This window comes from Betta splendens, chromosome 9 (genome assembly GCF_900634795.4).
Source record: "Betta splendens chromosome 9, fBetSpl5.4, whole genome shotgun sequence".
NCBI lineage: Eukaryota > Metazoa > Chordata > Actinopteri > Anabantiformes > Osphronemidae > Betta > Betta splendens.
In genome coordinates, this window is record NC_040889.2 from 2,640,010 (window position 1) to 2,660,201 (window position 20,192).

The window sequence follows — 20,192 nt, forward strand, 5'->3', positions numbered from 1 at the left end:
GTTCAGTGTGCTGTTTTGTGGCCAGGACAGGTGGAGGCCAAATGTGACCCACATCCTTCGTCTTCAAGGGTAACGCCGCACCCGCGGCAGCTGCCGAGCTCGGTCTGCACAAAGCTCATGCTTATCAGCCGGCTTATGGTGTGTAATGAAAGACAAAGCGACTGTTAAGTGATTTAGGTGACAATACAAAAAGCCTGCTCTTCCGGAGTGAGAGCCAGTGGGGAAAGTGAATCCACCTGTTGGCGTCGTAATCATCTCCGGATTCTTCTCTTCTAGACAGTCAGACACAGCAAATCCAGAACAAAACCTCCGTAAACCGTGTAGACCTCCGCTCGCTCCCAAGTGCTTGATGAAATGTTTGCGTTTGAGCGGTGGGGTGGGGGGGTCGCCGAGGACGTAGCCCCAAGGGATCCATCCCGCTCAAGTGGGATCGCCGTTATATTCGCTGTTTAATGGTCAGGGTTCTCCACAGTGTTTTTCTCACACAGTGACTAATATCATGCGCATTCTGTCGTTGCAGATTTACACAGACTGGGCCAACCACTACCTGGCCAAGTCTGGATGCCCGCGCCTCATCAAGGACCTGAGCCAGGACGTCACGGATGGAGTCCTGCTGGCACAGATCATCCAGATCATAGGTAGGTGGGAGTCCAGCCGGAGACTTGAATCACCTGGTTAACAGCTTGATTTATGTCATACAATCAAAATAGTGTCTTGATTTAGGCTTTTAAAAAGAGGAATATCATTTATGTGTGGATAAATAAAACCATCTGCCTCCATAATTCATTCTGTCTGGTAGAAGCGACCACCCACACACACACACACACACACACACACACACACACACACACACACACACACACACACACACACACACACACACACACACACACACACACACTGCTGCTGTTCAGTCTTTATTGTGGTGAGTTGGAAGGAAGCTGTGTCTCAGACTGATATTAGGGCCAAATCACAGCAGCTCTCTCTTGTTTTGGGTGCTGGGTGAGCTGCTGCAACAGAGATCTGTGACTTTGACACCCTAGGGTGCAGAGGCATCCAATTCCTATTAGAGTCTCTCCAGCTTTCTTTCTTTCTATTTTCTATCTCTGCGTGTCTCTTCCTCTCCGGCTCTGCTCCTTCCACATGTCTCGCTCTCTGTTTGTCAGTCCTTCAAAACTTTATCTAGGTCTCCCTCTCTTTGTCTCTCTCTCTCTCTCACCCCTCATGACTCTTAGATTATTACTCGCTCCTTTGCCTTCCTTTCTCCTACTTCTGCAACTGTTAGCCACAGGATGAGCAGTGTCTCCCAAAACAGAAAGCTGCTTTAAAAGATCCCTTTAAATGCTCCAAACAGAGCATTCATTCCTCTTCACCATCATAGGAAGGAAAATCAGAGATTACCATGTGTGGTCCCTAGAGCTTGTTTGGACGAATTACCTAAAGTTTTACACTTACACAATACAAGAGTAAATTTTTTGTTCCAGTGTTGCCCAACATTGGCAACATAAGTGTTACATAAGTGACTCTGTTGACTCTTTTCTTTCTCTTTCTACACGTCTTTATTCTTGTTCTGAACTTTTCTCTCACTGAGTCTCTCTCTCCCTCACAAGCACATTTTTCTCACTGATGCTGTCTGTCTCCCAAATCTAACTCTGGCACACTCCCTCTCCGCTGTATTGAAACTTTACCCTCCCCGCTCGCCCAATCAGACAATGAGGCCAAGCTACTAGCCTGTCAGTAATTCTCTGGCGGCAGCTGACAAATTAGGCAGCTTTGCTTCCCAGACCTCTCCTGCGTTGCTCAGAATGCACACATCCACACACACACGCCCTCCATGCTTGAGCTCAACAGTTGTCTGCTATCGGATTTGCACACGTGAACTCCAAAGCCATCCGACATGGGGATGTTAAAGTGCAGCACAGACTGAGAACCGGTCTTTTTTATTTCCTCTGTCACGCAGCTAACGAAAAGGTGGACGATATCAATGGTAGCCCCAGGAGCCAGTCGCAAATGGTAAGCCTGATTTTTTCTTCACCTTCATCAATGCTTTAGTGCACTGTTGCATAAGTACTGATTTTTGCTGATCTGCCACTGAGCTGTATACCTGTAATTTAGCATATACCTGCTGATATTTGGGCAGCATCTCAGCAGATCTGCTTAATTACAGTTCATACAGTAGGCAGTTTTCAAACACAACGTAACCAAAAAATGCAACAGAGCCTTGAAAAAGTTCAAACCCTAACTTATTTCCTTTAATCTGCCACTTTCAATCATCTGCATATTTTGTCCCAGCGATGCCAGCAGCGTCGTTCCCAACCCCCTTCTGTTAATTAGATGACAGGGACGTATGACTGCTCATTGTCGTCACTCTGACATAATTACCCCTCACTGGAGTTGACTAAGTGTTGATGCAGCGCTGGTTTGGCCTGGCATCTGCCCTCCTGCCATTAAAAGTGACTAACGCAGTTAAACTACTGTGGCGTGTGTTCTCCGTGAGACGCTGTGGGCGAGGAGAATCTTTGGTCCTGAGTGTGTGCCTTTCATGTGTGAGTTTATATGCCTTGGGTTTTTTTTAATACATGTAGCACGCTGCACAGCATTTTTGCGTTTGGAGTGATATAGGACACATGTTTCCGCTGTTTGCGTTTAACAGGTGACTTCCAGACGGAGGAAGTGAATGTGGATGCGTATTAAGGATCAATGCATCTTTCCAGCAATGGGTCCCATTGCTATTACATAACTACAGTACTTTCACACACTCAGCTGTTTTATTTTTTCTTTTCTCTTCGTGGTGCACTGTGTAAGAAAAACTATGAAAGAACAAGGAAGGAAGGCAAAGCTGAGGTCACGCAAACCCTGCTGACCCTGATGCAACTGCATGAGCTCGCTGTGTTAGGAGTTGTTCTGGTGGTAGCGTCGGCCTCCATTTGTTTTCCTTATTGGTGGGAAGCGATTCTGGTCCTGGCTTCCTGGCTTCCTCACAGCTGAGCCCAGTGTTCGACTCCGGTCACTACGAGTGAACTTCTGCAGCACCGAAAGCATGTGACTCCATACGCCAACGACGTGTGTGTGTGTGTGTGTGTGTGTGTGTGTGTGTGTGTGTGTGTGTGTGTGTGTGTGTGTGTGTGTGTGTGTGTGTGTGTGTGTGTGTGTGTGTGTGTGTGTGTGTGTGTGTTAGCCCTTTGTCTCAGTCACTTACTAAGCCCATTGATCTACCACCTGCTCCGACCAAAGGGTCCGGCCACGTTGGGAAAAATTAAGTTTGAGGAAGCATGGTTTCTAATAGTGTGGGCATTGAGAGGAAAGAAATATCTGACACATACAAATGCTCTGCAGTCAATTATTGCCGGCCTGGAGGAAAACTGGTTGGAAAGGTTAAGCTTTACAAAGTGGCAGGTGACATGAACAGGATTAGTGCAATGGTCGTCCTCCACACGACATTCAAGAAAATAAAGTTTATGTCTTTACAGACAAAACTACAGCTCTATAGGATATCCAATGAATCCAATTTTTTATGCAGCATCAGGGCACAGTGGAGAAAAAATACACACTTCTTCCAGCAAATGAAGACTTAGGGGTGGGATGTGTTGGATGTACGTAAGATCCGCTTAAGAAAGGAGAGCAGATACACAGTGGCTGTGCCATGAGATGAACCCTTAACCACACTTCAGATGCAAGATTAGGAAGGTGGGACATTCTGTAGAAAGCCCAGTGAGTGTAGTGGCATCGTCAACAGATGTTCATTTACATCTTATCATTCTTACTGTCCCCATCAATGCCTCTGGAAGGGACTGAATGAAATCAGCTACCCCAAGAGATTATGGTGATGAGTCTTTGGTTTGTGTCTCCTATGAGCTTGGACAGTGATATACAGTACTGTAAGTCTGAGCCTTAAATTACACGCTGACAGCCTTTCTCTCCTCGAGAGAAAATGTTAAATTAGCTCTTAGCTGCTTATTGACATAACAGGCTGTGAATGTTGGAATCTTGCCACCGGGCCACCTACTGCACTGTAGCACCTGGAGTTTAAACTCCTTGGCCAGCGGCATCACAGTAGCAGCAGCTGTTAGCAGAAGGGGCAGATGATCCTGATTGACCTCCTCTGCACCCATTTTCTCCTGTTCGGGGCCCAAAACGATGATCCCTCCGTCGCAGGCCCGCCACTCCGATCGGTAGGTCGCCGTCAGCCAAGTGAGCAGCTGTTGGAAGCCACGCAGCAGCATCTGCATCTGCATGCGTAATGTGTTTTTCTCTGGACCCGCGCTCGGTTATCGGACGATCGTTTCCTATAGAGCTAATCCAAAAAGAACTTGTCAGGTGCCATGAACATTTTCCTGCAATTTCTTTATTTTACCTCAATTGCAACTCAAGCACCATGATCTCTAGAAGTCCCGCCTTCAGCTGCTGTGCCTTCAGTGGCTTTCCGGGTTCATATAAGGCTATGTATGCTAATATTACCGTTGTTTCTTAGTTCTCCTTCCTCTCCTTGCTCTAATTTGCTCCTATCAAGAGCAATATGTAAAAGAGTCTGACCTTTGCTCTCCTCGCTCTAACTGAGTGTAACCATACATGCCAAGTGTACACGAAAAGGTCACATTCTGCTCTGTTAAAGGTTTAATATGCTGTCCTGTAACTTTCCTTGGACTTAGGCTGAACAAAAAGGCGATGAAGTGGGAGCTGCAGTTGCACATCGAGCAGTTAACTAATAGCTTATTGATTCTTTCTTAGATTCCCCTAAACCCTAGGCTTTATTGCTTTTAATACTGCAGACACTTTTTGTTGTTTGCGCTTTCGTTTCCCCTCCTCACAGTCTGTGTGAGTATAGTGATACTGCACTAAATGAGTTGCCTTCTGCAATAGGAGATTAAGTATTTTCCTGTTCCTGTCCAAATTGGCTTCCTCTCACACAAAACCTGTCCTTGACCCCAGACTGGTCAGTGCTCCTTACATTCCCGGGTTTCTTCCCACTCGCGACTGCTGTGTTCTGAGGACCTGTTTTAATTGGAATACTTGGCAGGGCACCTAATGATTGCTGGGAATCTGTTTCTGTGACAGGGGAGTGGGGCTCGTATACAGAACCAATACCCCCCCTCCCATTTACCCTACACCACCCCGACTGCATTTTTGGTCCCAAACTGTATCATCTGCAGCCGCTGAGCAGAGCCAATGCAGATGACGGGAAGCAGAAATGACAATGAGTGTGGTACGTGGGAGAATCGAAGAGATTTGAGTGCGGGTCTGTTTCTTTCCACTGTGTTTAATACATCAGTGCAGTGTTTGTGTGTGTGATTCACTGGCTAGAGATTCCACACCCCCCTTTAAAATTATATCAGGTTCATTTTGTAACCTTTCTCCTTTCACTACATACATACTCATGTCCCCCACACGTATTCTTGCAGTATGTGCACCTCTCCCTCTGCCCATTTTGGTGTCAGTTAAAATAACCGGAATGTAAATCTACAAATACACTGTGGATGAAGGAATCCCCCCCCCCCCCCCCAACAATACATTTCCTACTAATTGTACAAAAATCTAAAGGGTATGAAGGATTTTTGTTCCATTCCTCATGAGAAAGGCCACACTCAGCAGAAAATATTAAAGCCTTGCGATGCTAATCCTCCTCGTTATAGACAGACATCATTAGCAAAGCGCACAGCGCTTCCCTGCAATATGGATGACTGTGCAGTTTCACTGTGTGTGTGTGTGTGTGTGTGTGTGTGTGTGTGTGTGTGTGTGTGTGTGTGTGTGTGTGTGTGTGTGTGCGTGTGCGTGTGCGTGTGCGTGCGACATCAGCAAAGGATTTCAGGGGAAAAAACAAACACTTGGCAGAATCCTGCTTGAATGTGAAGATGTGGAGATGCAACATCTGTCAGCAGATGGCTTAGGGTGTGAGAGCTCACGTCAAAGATCTCACTCCTTTTGAGTCAGCGTTTGGTTGCTAATCATTCGAGATTATGGATTTAAACTGTGTCACGGATAATAGTTGCAGCGATTTGACCTTGTTTTATTTGACAAGGCATAGGGTCGGCTGTGGTGCATTTTAGCTTAGCGCTATGTAAGTAAGTGATGGGAAACTAGGACATGATGACTGTGGCGTTTGAAATATTAGGCCTTGAAGCACAGGAGAATAGATTTGTGTAATGCCAGATTAATGTGTAGACACACAATGTTACAGGCTGAATCCCTGGACCCTATAATAACTAAACTAGAAAAGTTCTGTTCAGTAATTTGGCTTAAACCCCACATTTGAACTGGTTCGTCTGCATCTTAAATGACTGTTCAGCTTGTTGGAGATGATAAAAATTAAGCAGTTCTAGTATCATCTTCTTTGGCCTAACACGTCATCGTCAGCACATTTCAACCATTCATCCCTTCTAATCTTCTAATATCTTCTGGCTCAGGTTCCACCTACACCTGCGCGACACTACTTATCAGGTCGTTGATTTGATGTGATTATACCGATCTCGGCTGTGAGGCCTCTCATCTATTACGAAAGTCAGGAAATGCACCAAGAAAATGGACGATGAGATCTCAGGGCCTCTGAAATGGCCCTGATGTCGTTGTGGATGGCCAGCGACTGGCAGACCCAGCAAGGGCTCAGGCAGATGGCCACTTCAGACTGTTGGTTTGATATGATGCTTGCATGGGGACCATGATCCATGCTTCCTTCAAATTCACAATCTGGACATCTCACCAGAGAGGTGAGGCTCTGATCGGAGCGGAGTATCATGTGTTGGGTGGAAAATTTGCATCTGGTTGCTGACAACTTAGATAGTTTCTACTGCAAATTTTAAATTGTTATGTGTCTAACACACATTTATCTTGCAATAACAAGGAATCTTGGCAAAATCTGCTGTTCTTAGTGCAAGTCTTGAGAGCAGTGTGTGCGATCACATTTGGTTTTGAACCGGTACCAAGAGCTGGGATCCAGCATTTAACGTATGGCTGCTCAAGTGTCCCAGCAGCTGTTGCGCTAAAGCCCCCTCTCTCATGCAGTGTAAACATTCCTGCCCTCGCTCTCAGACTCTTGTGAGTCTTTTTGCTCGGTCCAGTTTCAGCAACTGCGAGTTCTCTTGTTTTTTTTTGTTTCTTCAGAGTGCGTTCTGGAGCAGAGAACGACCCTCTCGCACCATCCGCCACTTCGGCGGCGGAAGACCAAGCGCCCAGGGACTCGTTGCTCCACTTGTAGCTTCATTGGAAGCTTTTAATCGCTCATATACAGCAACGACATCGACACGTGTTCCGCTGAGGGAGCAAAGGGCTGGATCGTTAAATGAGAGCAGTGACAGAATACTAACCTTTGATCTAACTTTGATATGTTTGACTGCAACTCAGCAGCTGCAGCTTCTTTGAGCGCTTCCAAACCGTGGTGGCTGTTACAGCATGGGAGCAATAAAGAATAGAATCAACGGCCCTTTCGCTGAATCCCTCGACCCCCTCCCAGCTGTGTCTTCTGCTTGATTCTTCTACACAAATACATTAGAAATCAAATAGGCTTCTTTATCCCGTGAGAACATGTTGATACAGTATCTTTCTGGCTACTTTTAGTCCTCACAGTCCTCAGTGCCTAGATTAAAAGACACTGGTGTCTTCCAAAACGAACAAGCAAGAATTTAGATTGTTCGAAAAGCCAAAGTTCATGACCTTGTTAGATTTTTCTCTTGTAGCACTCACTGCATGTGCACCAACAGATGCTGCCCTCCTTCACAAAACACTGAACTCCAACTCCATGTGAATAGAGGGAAGTTAAGGTTCATAGCAGCATATTGTGTTCACCCTTAATTACTAAAGGTCATGCTTAGATTCAACAAAGAATCATCACACATTATTGGTTTCACTGTTCAGAATAATACAAGGAGAGAATGTAAATTCATACAAATAGGGTGCTGCACCAAATTTATCACCACACACTGACCGTTGCAGCAGAGCAAACTGGATCTGACAGTTAACGTCTGGAAAAAGACAGTGTTCGTCGTTTGCCTGAATGCACCGAATTGCCAGCGTTATACAAGAATGCAACAGTGTCACAGTCAAAGTCAAAGACCTCTCTGCTAAATTTGAATCATGTCTTATAAAGACGCTCGTCTTTTTCACACAATCACACAGTAACAGATTACCGTTACTCTGCATTTCTGTGTTCTGGAACAAAGACATGTCACACACAAGTAAAGCAGGGATCAAAGTGGTGGTTGTTTGGATAACTCTGTGCCACTCACTCACATGAAATACAGTACAACGCACACACACATGTGGCCACACCCTGTCTGTGCAGCAGATGCATAAAGCCACATGGAAGCCTTCCAAGTCATTTGATGCTGTAAACAATTGAAAATGAACCACCATATATAATTGAGACATTTCGTGGATCTGGGCTTGTGTTGCCTGGCAGATCGTATTGATTATACATCATGTGTGTGTACGCACCGGCAGAGACACAGACATGTGCTGGTCACAAAACCTCACTTCTGCAATGCTGTCTTTTTAGGAGATTTTAGGGAGGGCACATCTTTGGCTGTGAGGTGTCAGGGTGAGGAGTAACATCACATAAAGCTGTTCCTCAGCCTGATGCCATATAAGAAGTTGTTTCTGTAGTTTGGGCTTTGACGTGACAAACAATGATCCCTGGATTATGAGACAGGATCCTTTTAACCCGGCCTCCCCACTGCCCATCAGCTGCTCCGTAAATCATAGTGTGTCCGCAGCTGCCTGCTTCGGCCCTCCTAGAGGGTGAGCGGTCGCTCCGTGGAGGCACAAGTCTTGAGTGGCTTCAGATTATGATGATGTAGTTACTGTACAATATGTTCACCTACTGTAGTTGCTCCCTTCCTTTCCGGTTCTGTCTCTTCATTCACACAGTTCTCCCCTTCTGTGTTCAAAAGCTTTAGGTTGCAACTCAGATGGGGATTTAACTCTGTCTGCCTAAATGTTTGAATTTCAGAGCAGTTAAACTCAATGTCCGTAAAAAGCTTCCCAGTCATCTGTCACTCATGCTTCATTAAGTTTCAGGGGATTCAATAGACACAGCCCAAAATGTGTGTTTATCTATGCAACAGTCAAAGTCATAGCAAATGTGTCTTCAGGCAAATCTAATTTTCACCTCCCATAGCTCCTATCGATCTCGATTCTCCGGGAGAAAAGCTGAAACCACCAATTGTATGTGAAGTCCTTGTGTGTCATGTTGTCTCTATTGACAATCCCTGACCTTGCTGCTTCCAACAACGAGGACAGACATTTAAGTTTTGGCTTCATGTGATAAAGTATGTGATCAAGTCTATAGGAACTACTACTTACTACTACTATAGGAAACACTGGGCTGTGAAACAGGTTGAAAAAAGGGATTGTATGTCAGATGACTCATAAGATCGCTCTGTTAGTCATCTATGTTTTGAAATACTGATTTAGGGATTTGATGTACCATTTAATTTCCAGTGGATATGTACAGTAGCATTTTGTAGTAAAACCCTTCAATTATCGTGCTGGGCTCATGTGCCTTAAAGTGCTAACTCTTGGTTTTCTAGTCATGCCTTAAAGGAGTCCCGCAGGAAGTGATAATTGATGTGTTGCATCTGAGGTAAAACACTTTCCAATTCTAGCCATCACACACACACGAGTCACTCCAAGAGGCCCAAACTCCCCAGCACAGCAAAGCTGAGCAAAGAGAAAAATTAGGATGTCATCATTGGAGAGGTATTCTCTTGTCACTGGTTTTACTTGCTTTACCACAGTCTTGGAGAGACTTAATCCCAGACTATTGCAAACATCTGACTCTGTTAGTTGTCCAAACCTGGGGAGAGTAACGGCAGTAATTAATGGAGATGTCCTGATTGGTGCACGCTCGCTCTCTCTTTTTTAAGGGAAGGGTGCCAAACACTGGTCCCTGAGGCCCACAACTCTCCTTCCTTTGGCTTCTGGCTTTCACCTGTTTGCTGTACCTTTGGTTAATCACCTTACTCCTTTTTAATAATTAATAATCCTTCTCAGTTTCATGGCCAATTCAGATGTATAGTTGGGCTCAGGCTCTCAAAGCACTTATATTGCCAGGAAGAGATTGTCAGCTGGCTTAGTAAAGAGGATTAACAAATGTACTGCCTCATTAATTTGGAAAATGACGCATCATAATCAGAAAATAATTCATTTGTTCTAAAAGCTAAACCACATTTGCGCTTTACTTACATAGAAACGTACTTTTTTGGAGAAAGCTTGTGTTGAGTCCGCTTCCCGCTGCGGCCAATGTACGTGGGCCCCGCTGTCACTCCTCCAAACGCGCTCCCCGCTCTTAAGCAGTCGTGATTAGGCGGAGTGTGGGCCTCATCAAAATGTCCTTTTCAAATTGCTTTTAATGGCCCCGTGATGCCAGCCTGCGTCGGAAAAGTAAACGATGTTGGTTTCTTGAGGAGCTGTTAGAGGACGCCGCAAAGCCAAACCGCCCACCAAACTAGTTAAACATCACCAGAGCCCTGCATCCACAATTAAGATGATTGACTGTGTGTTCATGCGATTATTCAGTTTTGCCATTAGCGGTTATTAAGCCCCAGTTCACACACACACACATGCAGATATTGTTGATTGCATGTCATGCATGTACATATGCTGTTGACGTAGGCAGAATACGCTCACCTTACATGCCCACATCCTCCTTATGCTCAGCAGCAGGCCTCTTCATCTACACACGTTTCTGAGAGCATGTGGTATAAATCCAACAAACCGACGCCTGGGAACACATGTCAGTTTGTGTGTTCAGCATGTGGGTAGACAGGGCGGAGGCCCACATATGAGTGGGGTTTGGTACCAGTGTGTGATCTTATGTTGGGGGTCTTGTGTCAGGCAGATGGAGAAGGTCTTTGTGTGGCTTCTTGCCGCGTACGGCTCCATACAGTATGATAAAGCCAATGTACTGTAAGCATCTCCATCTGTAAGGAGAGAGGGGGACCTAATATAAGGTTTCAGCTTGTAAGTGGAGTAGAAATGCATGTGAATACAAGTGTGCACAGAACTTTGGCTGAGGTTGAACTTTGGTAGCCATCACCTCCTGTAAAAATTTTAGGATGCAATTCCTTGATGACCAGTATGAGCAGACTGAATTAATCAATTCAATTATTCAAACAATTCTATAAGAGGGAACACAACCTTAATTCAGGTATTATCTTCTGGAGAAATATTAAGAGTATTAGATTTTATTAGATGGCAAATGGTTTGTGAGGTACCATTTTTCTTGGGTGGACACACACAAGCACACTCATATACTGTATATGTTTATCTATAAACTGCATTACTCAAGAGAACGGAAGCTGAAATCACTTGTATTTTTATTTACTCATAATTTATTCACTCAGCTGGACGAAATGCTACTAAGTACCTCATTATTACACCGGTGAGGACAATGATGTTTGTCTCAGCGAGAGTAAGAGAAGATGCATTGCAGATCTGAGTCATTACCCTGTTTCTACAAAGTCCCGCTCTGGCTAATAAAGCAATGCAGCCGAACTGAGTGAATCGTTGTTGCCCGTCTGGCCGAGTTGCCTGACGTGCCCTTTGTGTGGCACTGGCCCACTGCGTCCGACCTTTGACCTCATCATAAAGGGGGCTGAGGTGCCAACGGTGGCTGACTGCCATGCTAATGAGGCTAGTGTTAATGAAGGCATGTGAAAATCCCCCTAAAAACTGCCAGGTCACTAGGTCTTTGTGAAACTGACACCGGTCCGGCAAGGCGACACTTGTGACTGTGTTGTGTGTATTGGCCTAGACGTGCGCCTCCCGCTACTGGCTGGGATTGTGCGAACAGTACAGTATAATGCATATAAACAGTGAATGCGCGTGGAATCCCCCGGGTCGTGTAGGAGGCAATACACTGCGGTCACTGTGCACAGTGACGGGAGGACTCAGGGTCAAGCTGGGTGGGTGGGGGGTGGGGGGGTTGAGTAATAACAAACACAATGATGTTCTTTATGGGCGATAATGCCGATCATCTTCCTACCCCTCAGCCCTCTGCCCTCCAGACATTTAGGCTCGCTGAATGTTAAGCATCGTCACATTCCTGCTGCGTCTGTCCCTTTGTGCTGACTGTCTGACGTCTTCCCGACAGATCGGAAATGTGGACGCCTGCCTCAGTTTTCTGGATGCTAGAGGAGTGAATGTACAAGGGCTTTCAGCAGAAGGTAAGAAAAACACAGGATTCAGGTCCCAGTCACTACAAACAGATCAAAGACAGATCTTACTATCCTATTTATGATTTCTAGAGCATATATACATATGGCATCCATATCATCCATCCTTCTCTGGGTTGCTTTCCACTTCTGGTTAAGGTCTATTGGCCAAAGCAAAACTAATACATCTCACAGCAATGGAATCCACCATGTTGGTAACACGTTAGGGCCGTCTCCAGCAGTGTAGGCAGTCATTAGGGCATCACAGTGATTAGTGGGAGGATAAAAAAGTGCAGCGAGGGATTTGCTATCCAGCCTTCAGTTGTCTAGCACACGTCTTATATGATAGCAATGACTACAATGTTTCTCTGTTCTCAACAAGTTCTGGCCAAAGTGGAGCATATGATGAAATTACCCCACGAGGGCAGGGTTAAGATCACATTCAATTTTCCAACTAAGTGTTATGTGGATTGCGCACAAGCCAAGAAGGTCAAGATCCCCTCAAGGATCATGAGCATGAGTCGTTTTGTGGCACCAGATGTGTTGTCTAAACTAGTTCTGTGTGGACATGTTCTGTAAATAATTATAATAATCCATCCACCCATCACCAATAAGAACAAACATTATAACTACAATCAAACCCCAAGTAACTGCTTTCAAATTAAATAAAGATTCATTACATTTTGTTTAAAATATTTCTGATTTAATCAATACTCATAAAACAAAAATGACTGGAAAATATATTTACTTTTAATTTCTACCATCTCGAATTGTTGTAGCTCATCTAATTGTGAGCTCAAAACATCAACTAAGTTCCACAGACTCATTCCTTATGTCACCACAACAAAGGCTTTTGACTGAGGGTCGGTGCTCCCCAACCAGACCTCATGTTGTTTCTGTTCCTCTTCAAACGTATGATGTTTGTGTGCCCTTGACCTCTCCAGTGGCAGAAATAGTCCGACAGCCTGACACACTGACCGACAGCTCTAAATCCTTGCCCCCCCCCTCCCCAGGCTGCGGCACTAAAAACAGCAACATGACTCAGATTTAAACGTGGCTCTGGAAAAAAGACTGTCCTACTGGGTTACTCTGCCCGTTGCTGCTGCGTTTCATTCACCCAGGCCACCGACTCACTATCTGCCTTATTCTCAAGACCTACTGCGAGTTTGCGATGTGTGTTTGAGAATTGAATTACGTGTCCGCTTGCCCTCTTACGTCTAATTGAATTCTGCCCACGCCTTTCCAGATTCACTTGCCTGCCATGCCATATATAGTTTGTATTATCTGTGCTAGGTTTGCCAACGTCTGATTAAGTTTTGAATGAGGAATCCACTTACTGTAATGACCTATATATATATATAGAATAAGAATAATTATAATTCTAAATATTAGCCTGTCATTGTAATGCTCGGCTTTAGAACACTGCTTTTGGTCTTGTTATGAAGTAAAAAATCTGCACCTTCTTAACTTCTAACTCCCACTTTACCTCCTTAACCCCAAAGCACCTATGAAAAGCAGCAACATGAAAGTGTTTTACTGCCACATAAAAAGTGACAATTAGCTGCAGGAAGTTCACTCTACTGTTTCCAGTCCTAAAATTGAAGGGGTAAAGTTCAGTATGCACGTTTCCTGCACCTGATAATGGCTGGCAGCGAAGGGGGGTCCTCGCCTCGGAGGATGAATGTGTGGTGCTAGCAGGCAAACCGCCATATGACCCTATGAGCCACACTAACCTTCCTCCACTTGCTTGATCTCATTGGGTGCTTTTCAAATGAGTCTACCTGCATACGTGCTCCAATTAACCCCAATGGGATCAGAGGCTCAAATACATTAAACTACTTTTACTAGTGGAGTTGTGGGCATACTGTGAATAGGCAAAAATAGAACATACTGTACTGTGGTCTTTGTATAGCTTAGTGATGCTAAAGCATTTTAGTCGTTGCCATAAACATCACCTTACACACTGTTACTGCTTTCAGCGGATGAAAAAGCTGCATGTTTAAGTGACTGTAATGTCTCCTGAATGTTTTTCTTAATGTCCTAACAATGTTCACAGGTTCCAGCTATTGTTTCCGCTATCTAATAAATGGCTGCAACTTGTGGTCATATCACTAAGGCTTTTTTCTCTGCTAGTTCTCTGCCTTTGCTTGCAATTTGGTGGATATGTGCCACCAACACACAATTCTCATATTGAATATTATACCAGATTATAAATAAGGCCACCAACTCTGAAACTCTTGGACCTTATTTAGTTGGAGAACTTGGCAAAATAGCCTTGAACCTCTGTTTTCAGTATTTAAAATACTCAAATGTGCAATTCTTGACATATACAAGTCAGTTTCTCTTTGGCCACACAGTAAATTACATTATTACTCATCATTAGGATTTCTGTAACTTTTACCAGTTGCCAAAGGTCTTATTACACTGCAGCTCTGCAGCGGCTGAATCTTCGTCCCCCTAAGACGCAGAAACCGCCGCTGTTCATGTTCTCAAAGACAACACTATACTGTAAAAAGCCATCCTCTGGGTGTTAGGAAATGGAAAGACCCCCTCCTACAAGATTAATCTCCTCCAACACAGTCTCCAAACAGCCACACCATGGATGGGGTGGGGTGGGGGGGTTGTTGCAACTCACCAGACTGAAAAACGGAGTAAAAAGCCCCGCGTCAGCCGCTGAGCCGCTGCCATCCTTCCTGCGGCTTCGCGTGCCAGCTCTTGCCGAGGGGTCTGATATCAAAATTCGATTTCACAAATGGATGCGCTGGCCGCGCCAATCGATTCTTCTTCCTCCTGTGGCTATTGAATCGTATCCCTGGCCTTTGTGTGCGGGAGAGAATGCAAGATGGATTTGTTTGAGTTTTGTCTCAGATGAACTCAGGAGCTGTTGAGGATAAAATCAACACGCCAGACAAAGCTGCTTATTGATTGGGGGGCTTGTTGTTGCTATTGCCAACACAGGATATTTAAAAGGCGACTTAATCTGCAGGACTGCGGCTTTTTGCAGGAGTCATATCCTCAACATCTCTTTTCATTCTCATGCAGCTTTATTTAAAATAATCTAGCAGTTCTAGACAAATTGTTTTGATGCCAAGACCTCACCCTGTACTGTTTTTCACTGTTTTTTTTTCTTTTGTTTCTTCAGAGATAAGAAATGGCAACCTGAAGAGTATCCTGGGCCTTTTCTTCATCCTCTCCCGCTTCAAGCAACAGCAGCAGCAACAGCAGCAGTACTACCAGTCCCTGGTGGAGCTCAGCCAGCAGACCAGCAGCGCCACCCCATCCGCCGGCAAGACGCAAGAGATGCAGTCCAGGTACAGCATGTGTGCAGAAGCTCCAGGTGTTTACCATTCCGCCTGGTGTGGTTCTCATTAGGGGCACAGGTAGGCGAGAGGTCACAGAGGCAAGCTTACTGTAAAACAGTAGGTTTCAATTAGCAGTTCTGGAACACAGGTCAAAGAATTTATCGCTTTTGGATGCTTAATTGGTTCAAGTTAGAGCTTTTGGACAGGAAATGATGTATACGACATTAAAAATGAGGTACAGGCTTCGTGGAGGATGATTCTCCATAAACGCTCATGGGAATTTTTGCAGCATCAGCTATATGCACATACAATGAGGAACGTTTTGTCAAGAAACAACTGACCTTCAACGTTAAAATATGGTTGAAATTATGTCACTTATTGTTGTGACGTTGATGCACATTGAAACAACGTTGAATGCTGATGGAATGCTGGGATGTTCTTACTGTAGGTTCTAGTACAATTATTACAATATGAAAAAGCTGTTAATTTACCATATAGAGGTTTTAAATTCTACTGAGACATGAAGCAGTAAAAGGTCTGTCCCTCTGTGATGCAAATAGACAAAGTGAAGGCCTGACATGCGCACACAGATCAGGTTACTCCATGGCCACTCTGGTGTGTGTGTGTGTGTGTGTGTGTGTGTGTGTGTGTGTGTGTGTGTGTGTGTGTGTGTGTGTGTGTGTGTGTGTGTGTGTGTGTGTGAATGGTTGGTTGGGGGGGGGGGGGGACTGACAAGGCCACAGCTGCCGCCAGTTCAACCCCCCCCCCCCCCCCCCCACACACACACACACACACATACACACACTCAACAGTCACTCACAACAAAAAGTTACATTTATACTTTTGAAGTGAATTTTGGAATAGAACCAGAAGTACAGTTTGATAATATTCACATCTGGGAGATATTAATAGAATAAAATATGAGAGTCTCGGATATGGCTCAGTTAATTGCCAAATTGGGCACTGTGCTCCGGCCCCTCTCCTCTGGTGCTAAGTTTATTATGCCTGAGTTTCGAAGGGCACGCTGGAGGCCAAGGACTCAATACATGTACGCCAGCGATAAGTTGAACCGTCATCCTGTGAGTTCAGTGACGACTGGACTGTTAAGCCACCCTCTTAAAATTTAAGAAGACCTTGGAAGGTGGTGAGAAGTGGATCATTGTAGAAGGAGGTTGATGCTTCCTCATGATTTGCTTTCTGTTCCTGCAAACAAGTAAAATGATGTCAGGTGCACAGTTGTATAAATACAGTGACATTCAGTCTGTTGTCTTATTGTTAAGATATAAAAGAGATAGAAATATTTGGTGGCTTCTTTTCACTCAGCTCAATTATTTAAATCTATTCTGAAAAATCTTTCCAAATGCAATTTTACACAATAATGAATTCCTGTAAGCTCTGGTCAACCCTAGATTAAGATTCACCAAGATTCAACGTGTCCAAACACCTTCATAAATATACATATGCCAGAAGAATGTGTTCTTAAAGTGAAAAAAATTCTTATTTTTTAGATGATTTACTTATCTGTGTAGCGCACGCACGCACGCACGCACGCACGCACGCACGCACGCACGCACGCACGCACGCACGCACGCGTCCACATTCTTATGCACTCACACATTTAGTCTGCGGCTCATCTACAGTTGGGAGCTTTCTATAGACAGCACCTGCTGGCCTCATGGGTGTCTCTGAGGCAGGGGGACACATAGGGATATATGTGACTGTGCGAGTGGGTGCGTGTGTGGTGAAAGGGTGGAACTCCCCATTGGCCTGAGCGAACACAAGCCGTGAAGGCACGTAGGCTTGTCAAAGCTTCAGAAGGCAGCGGGGGCCGAACCAAACCCATGTCCTGGGGGGAACGAGCTGACCCCGTGGTGTGGCGCTCCTCGCGCCTGCCCACCGCCGCATCCCGCGACCGGAAGAGCCGTTTGCCGTATGGGAGAGCCAGCGGCCTGGCCAAGCCCGACTCACCTCCTGGGTACAGTCTGAACTTGTGTGTTGTGGTTTCAGGAAACTAGGTTTTCATTGTGAGAAGAATGGCTTTAGCATTAGTGGCACCATGACCTGCTTTAATACTTTGGTTACACTTGCTTGTTATTCCAGCCTGTATACATTGCTGCTATACATTACTGTAATACATTGGACTGTTTCATTATCTATATATCTATAAAGCAAGATGTCTGTAACAACCCCCCGCCTTTGAAGATGACCCTTGCTCCTTAGGACCATATGTTTCCAACTTGAATGTGAACAGGATAAGCAAAAAATATCAAAATGCTAAATATCGGAGGATGATCTGATATGTACTGATAGAGTAAAGGAAGAACATTTAGCTGCTTAACATCATTATATATGCTTCACTAATAAGGTCAAATGAACATTCTCGTACTGTAGCTACAGTATAATGGGAAACCGAAAACCTGTGAGGCCAATTCATGTAGCGATGTACAGTGACTATGCACTTACTGTAGGGAGAGATGTAAATAGAAAGAGCCTGTGCATTGGTATGAGTGCGATAAAGCTGGAAGACTCAATTTTAGGCATTTCGACAGGTAATTAAAATTTTGCTCACTCTGATTCAATTTATTCCACACGCTGACTGAAATCTGTCAACTCAGCAAAGTTTGAAACGTCCGCTGCGTCTCCTTTTTTTTAATGTTGTTCTTGTGCTGCGTAAAAGAAAATGATGAATGGCTGAGATATGTCTGCTGGGCAGAGAATTAGACGCGATGACTTCAGCGGCATGGGCACAAAACAGAGAGCCGTTGTCGATCCCATCGGGAAAGAAGCTCGTCCCAAACAGACGAGTGATGCCGCTCTTTCAGACTATACAGTAGCTGGAACTGTCTTTGTTCAGGCCTGTGGAGGCGGTGAGGAAAGACTTGATGGTTTCTGTTGGTTTTTATGTGTGTAACACATATGATACATGACATGTAATAAAGAGCGATTAAGCTTTGAATTACTGGCAGTCAGTAGCTTTTTAGTTTTATTTGTACATTCATTCCTCCTGTATTTATTATTTTGTGTATCAGAGTCTGAATGAACAGAAACCCTTTCTCTGGTACTTATGACAGCCACCCTCAACGGCACGTTGTAGAGCTCACACAGGATGTGACACAGGGGAGCAAACAGCTCTGCCACCTGTTATTCGACTTCTCATTCTTTATGCGTGAGGGTTCGAGCTGTGTCTTTGTTTGGGTTTGTGCTTTGTTACTCTGCGTGTAACTTAACTGCTTCCTGACAAACATGACTTGAGCAGGCGGCTTGTTAACAGCCGTCGCTGAGTGTGAGTAACAGAGTGTTGGTCTGTAAACTGTGCCCAATGCTGTGACCATTTCTTTTATCTCAGTGCCACAACAAGATTTATTGTTAAAGTGTGTCCTGCCTTTTTTCTTCAGCCGCGCTTTAAGTGGATGATCCTGGCTTAGTCATACAAATGTGGTGCTGTAATAAACATATTTAAGTCGTGATGAGTCTGCTGTTGGCCTCCTCTCGTGTTTGTCTCCCTCTGCTTCTGTCTGAACACTTCCTCTTCACTCACGTTATTGCATTAAGTCATGCATTAAGCTAATTCCAGTGGCGTGCTGCTCCCATTGCTCATCCAACCACAGTAACAGGCTGCCTGTCGTCTGCTCTGCTCTCTTCGCAGTCTCACAGCTAGATATGCAAGTCCTCCGGGCCACAGTGGACTAGGGTCACCACAGAAGAAAAACACAAGGTAAATATGGAATATGCTGACTGTCACATAGTTAGTGCTGCCAAAGCCTGAATAACACATTACACATTAGCCGATTTGGGGAAAAATTGGGCTTGTTCTCAATGTGATTCTCTAACTACAGTACAAGGGGGTCAAAGGTCAGGGGAACATACAGTCAAATGCCTAAGACAACGCAGATGCTACATATTTATGTTCACATGAGACGTCCACAAACATATTGCATCCTCCTAGCGTCCATTTGTCTGACTCGTCAAGAGGCGGTGGGAACCAGCATGCCTTGCAAATACCTCTGCAGCCACCACTGTGCAATGCTGCAGAAAAAATGGCACAGCCGGCAGCTCAGACCCTTTTGGTAACAAAGCTGCCTTCTCGCCTCACCTCGCTGCTGCAACTGTGCACAAATAGCACCAGCATCCTCATACACAGTCCCTGTGATCCTCAAACCAGATCATCATGTTTATTAGGTAAAAATCTGGAAGTTGATTTGCCATTTGTCTTCTTTTCTAATCTCAGGTACAGATACAGTAATAGACAGTTGATGAGCTCAACGTAGACCGTTGCCCTGGAGATGTTGATGGTGTTTTCAGGTCTTTTGCTCAATAATTGAGGAAGCGAAGGAACTTTCTGTTTTGTTTTGCCACTGCAGTTTTTATTCCAGCTTCACGTCCATGTATTCCCATCGAGTGAACAAAGACATACACTGTGTTGAAGGCTTTGTTTACACCAACGTGATCTCCTCTGCAGCTTTAAGTCAAATTAATATCACTCTGCCAACAGCTCATCATGACTGATAAATGATGTAGTGGTTTATAAGGTAGATACAGTAACTGATGTGTGATCTGTCCATTGGCATGACCCCTAAAGTTCATCTGTGTCACAGCAGTCACCACCCACCTGTGGTGTCTTTCAATCATTATGATGAGCCTGACATGACTTTACCGGGCAGGTGGTCCAAAATACATACTTGCTATATTTGGACCCAAACAGCTTGGAGGAGCTGTTTGACTCTCTAGCTCTACTGACTAAATCTAG

At 44.8% G+C, this 20,192-nt stretch overlaps 1 protein-coding gene across 13 annotated transcripts in view; it reads left to right on the forward strand.

Annotated features, from left to right (window-relative positions):
• nav3 (neuron navigator 3) overlaps positions 1-20,192 on the forward strand; it is a 128,743-nt gene that overhangs the window by 49,729 nt on the left and 58,822 nt on the right. For 12 of the 13 annotated variants that reach the window (XM_055511339.1, XM_029160316.3, XM_029160317.3 and 9 more), the window contains exons 2-6: positions 521-638; positions 1,961-2,013; positions 12,083-12,155; positions 15,286-15,454; positions 19,092-19,160. In XM_055511339.1, the coding sequence (XP_055367314.1) occupies positions 2,011-2,013; positions 12,083-12,155; positions 15,286-15,454; positions 19,092-19,160 (314 nt within the window). In that variant the 5' untranslated portion in view covers positions 521-638; positions 1,961-2,010. The remainder of the gene's footprint in view (positions 1-520; positions 639-1,960; positions 2,014-12,082; positions 12,156-15,285; positions 15,455-19,091; positions 19,161-20,192) is intronic. The other variant, XM_055511337.1, reaches the window with a different exon arrangement.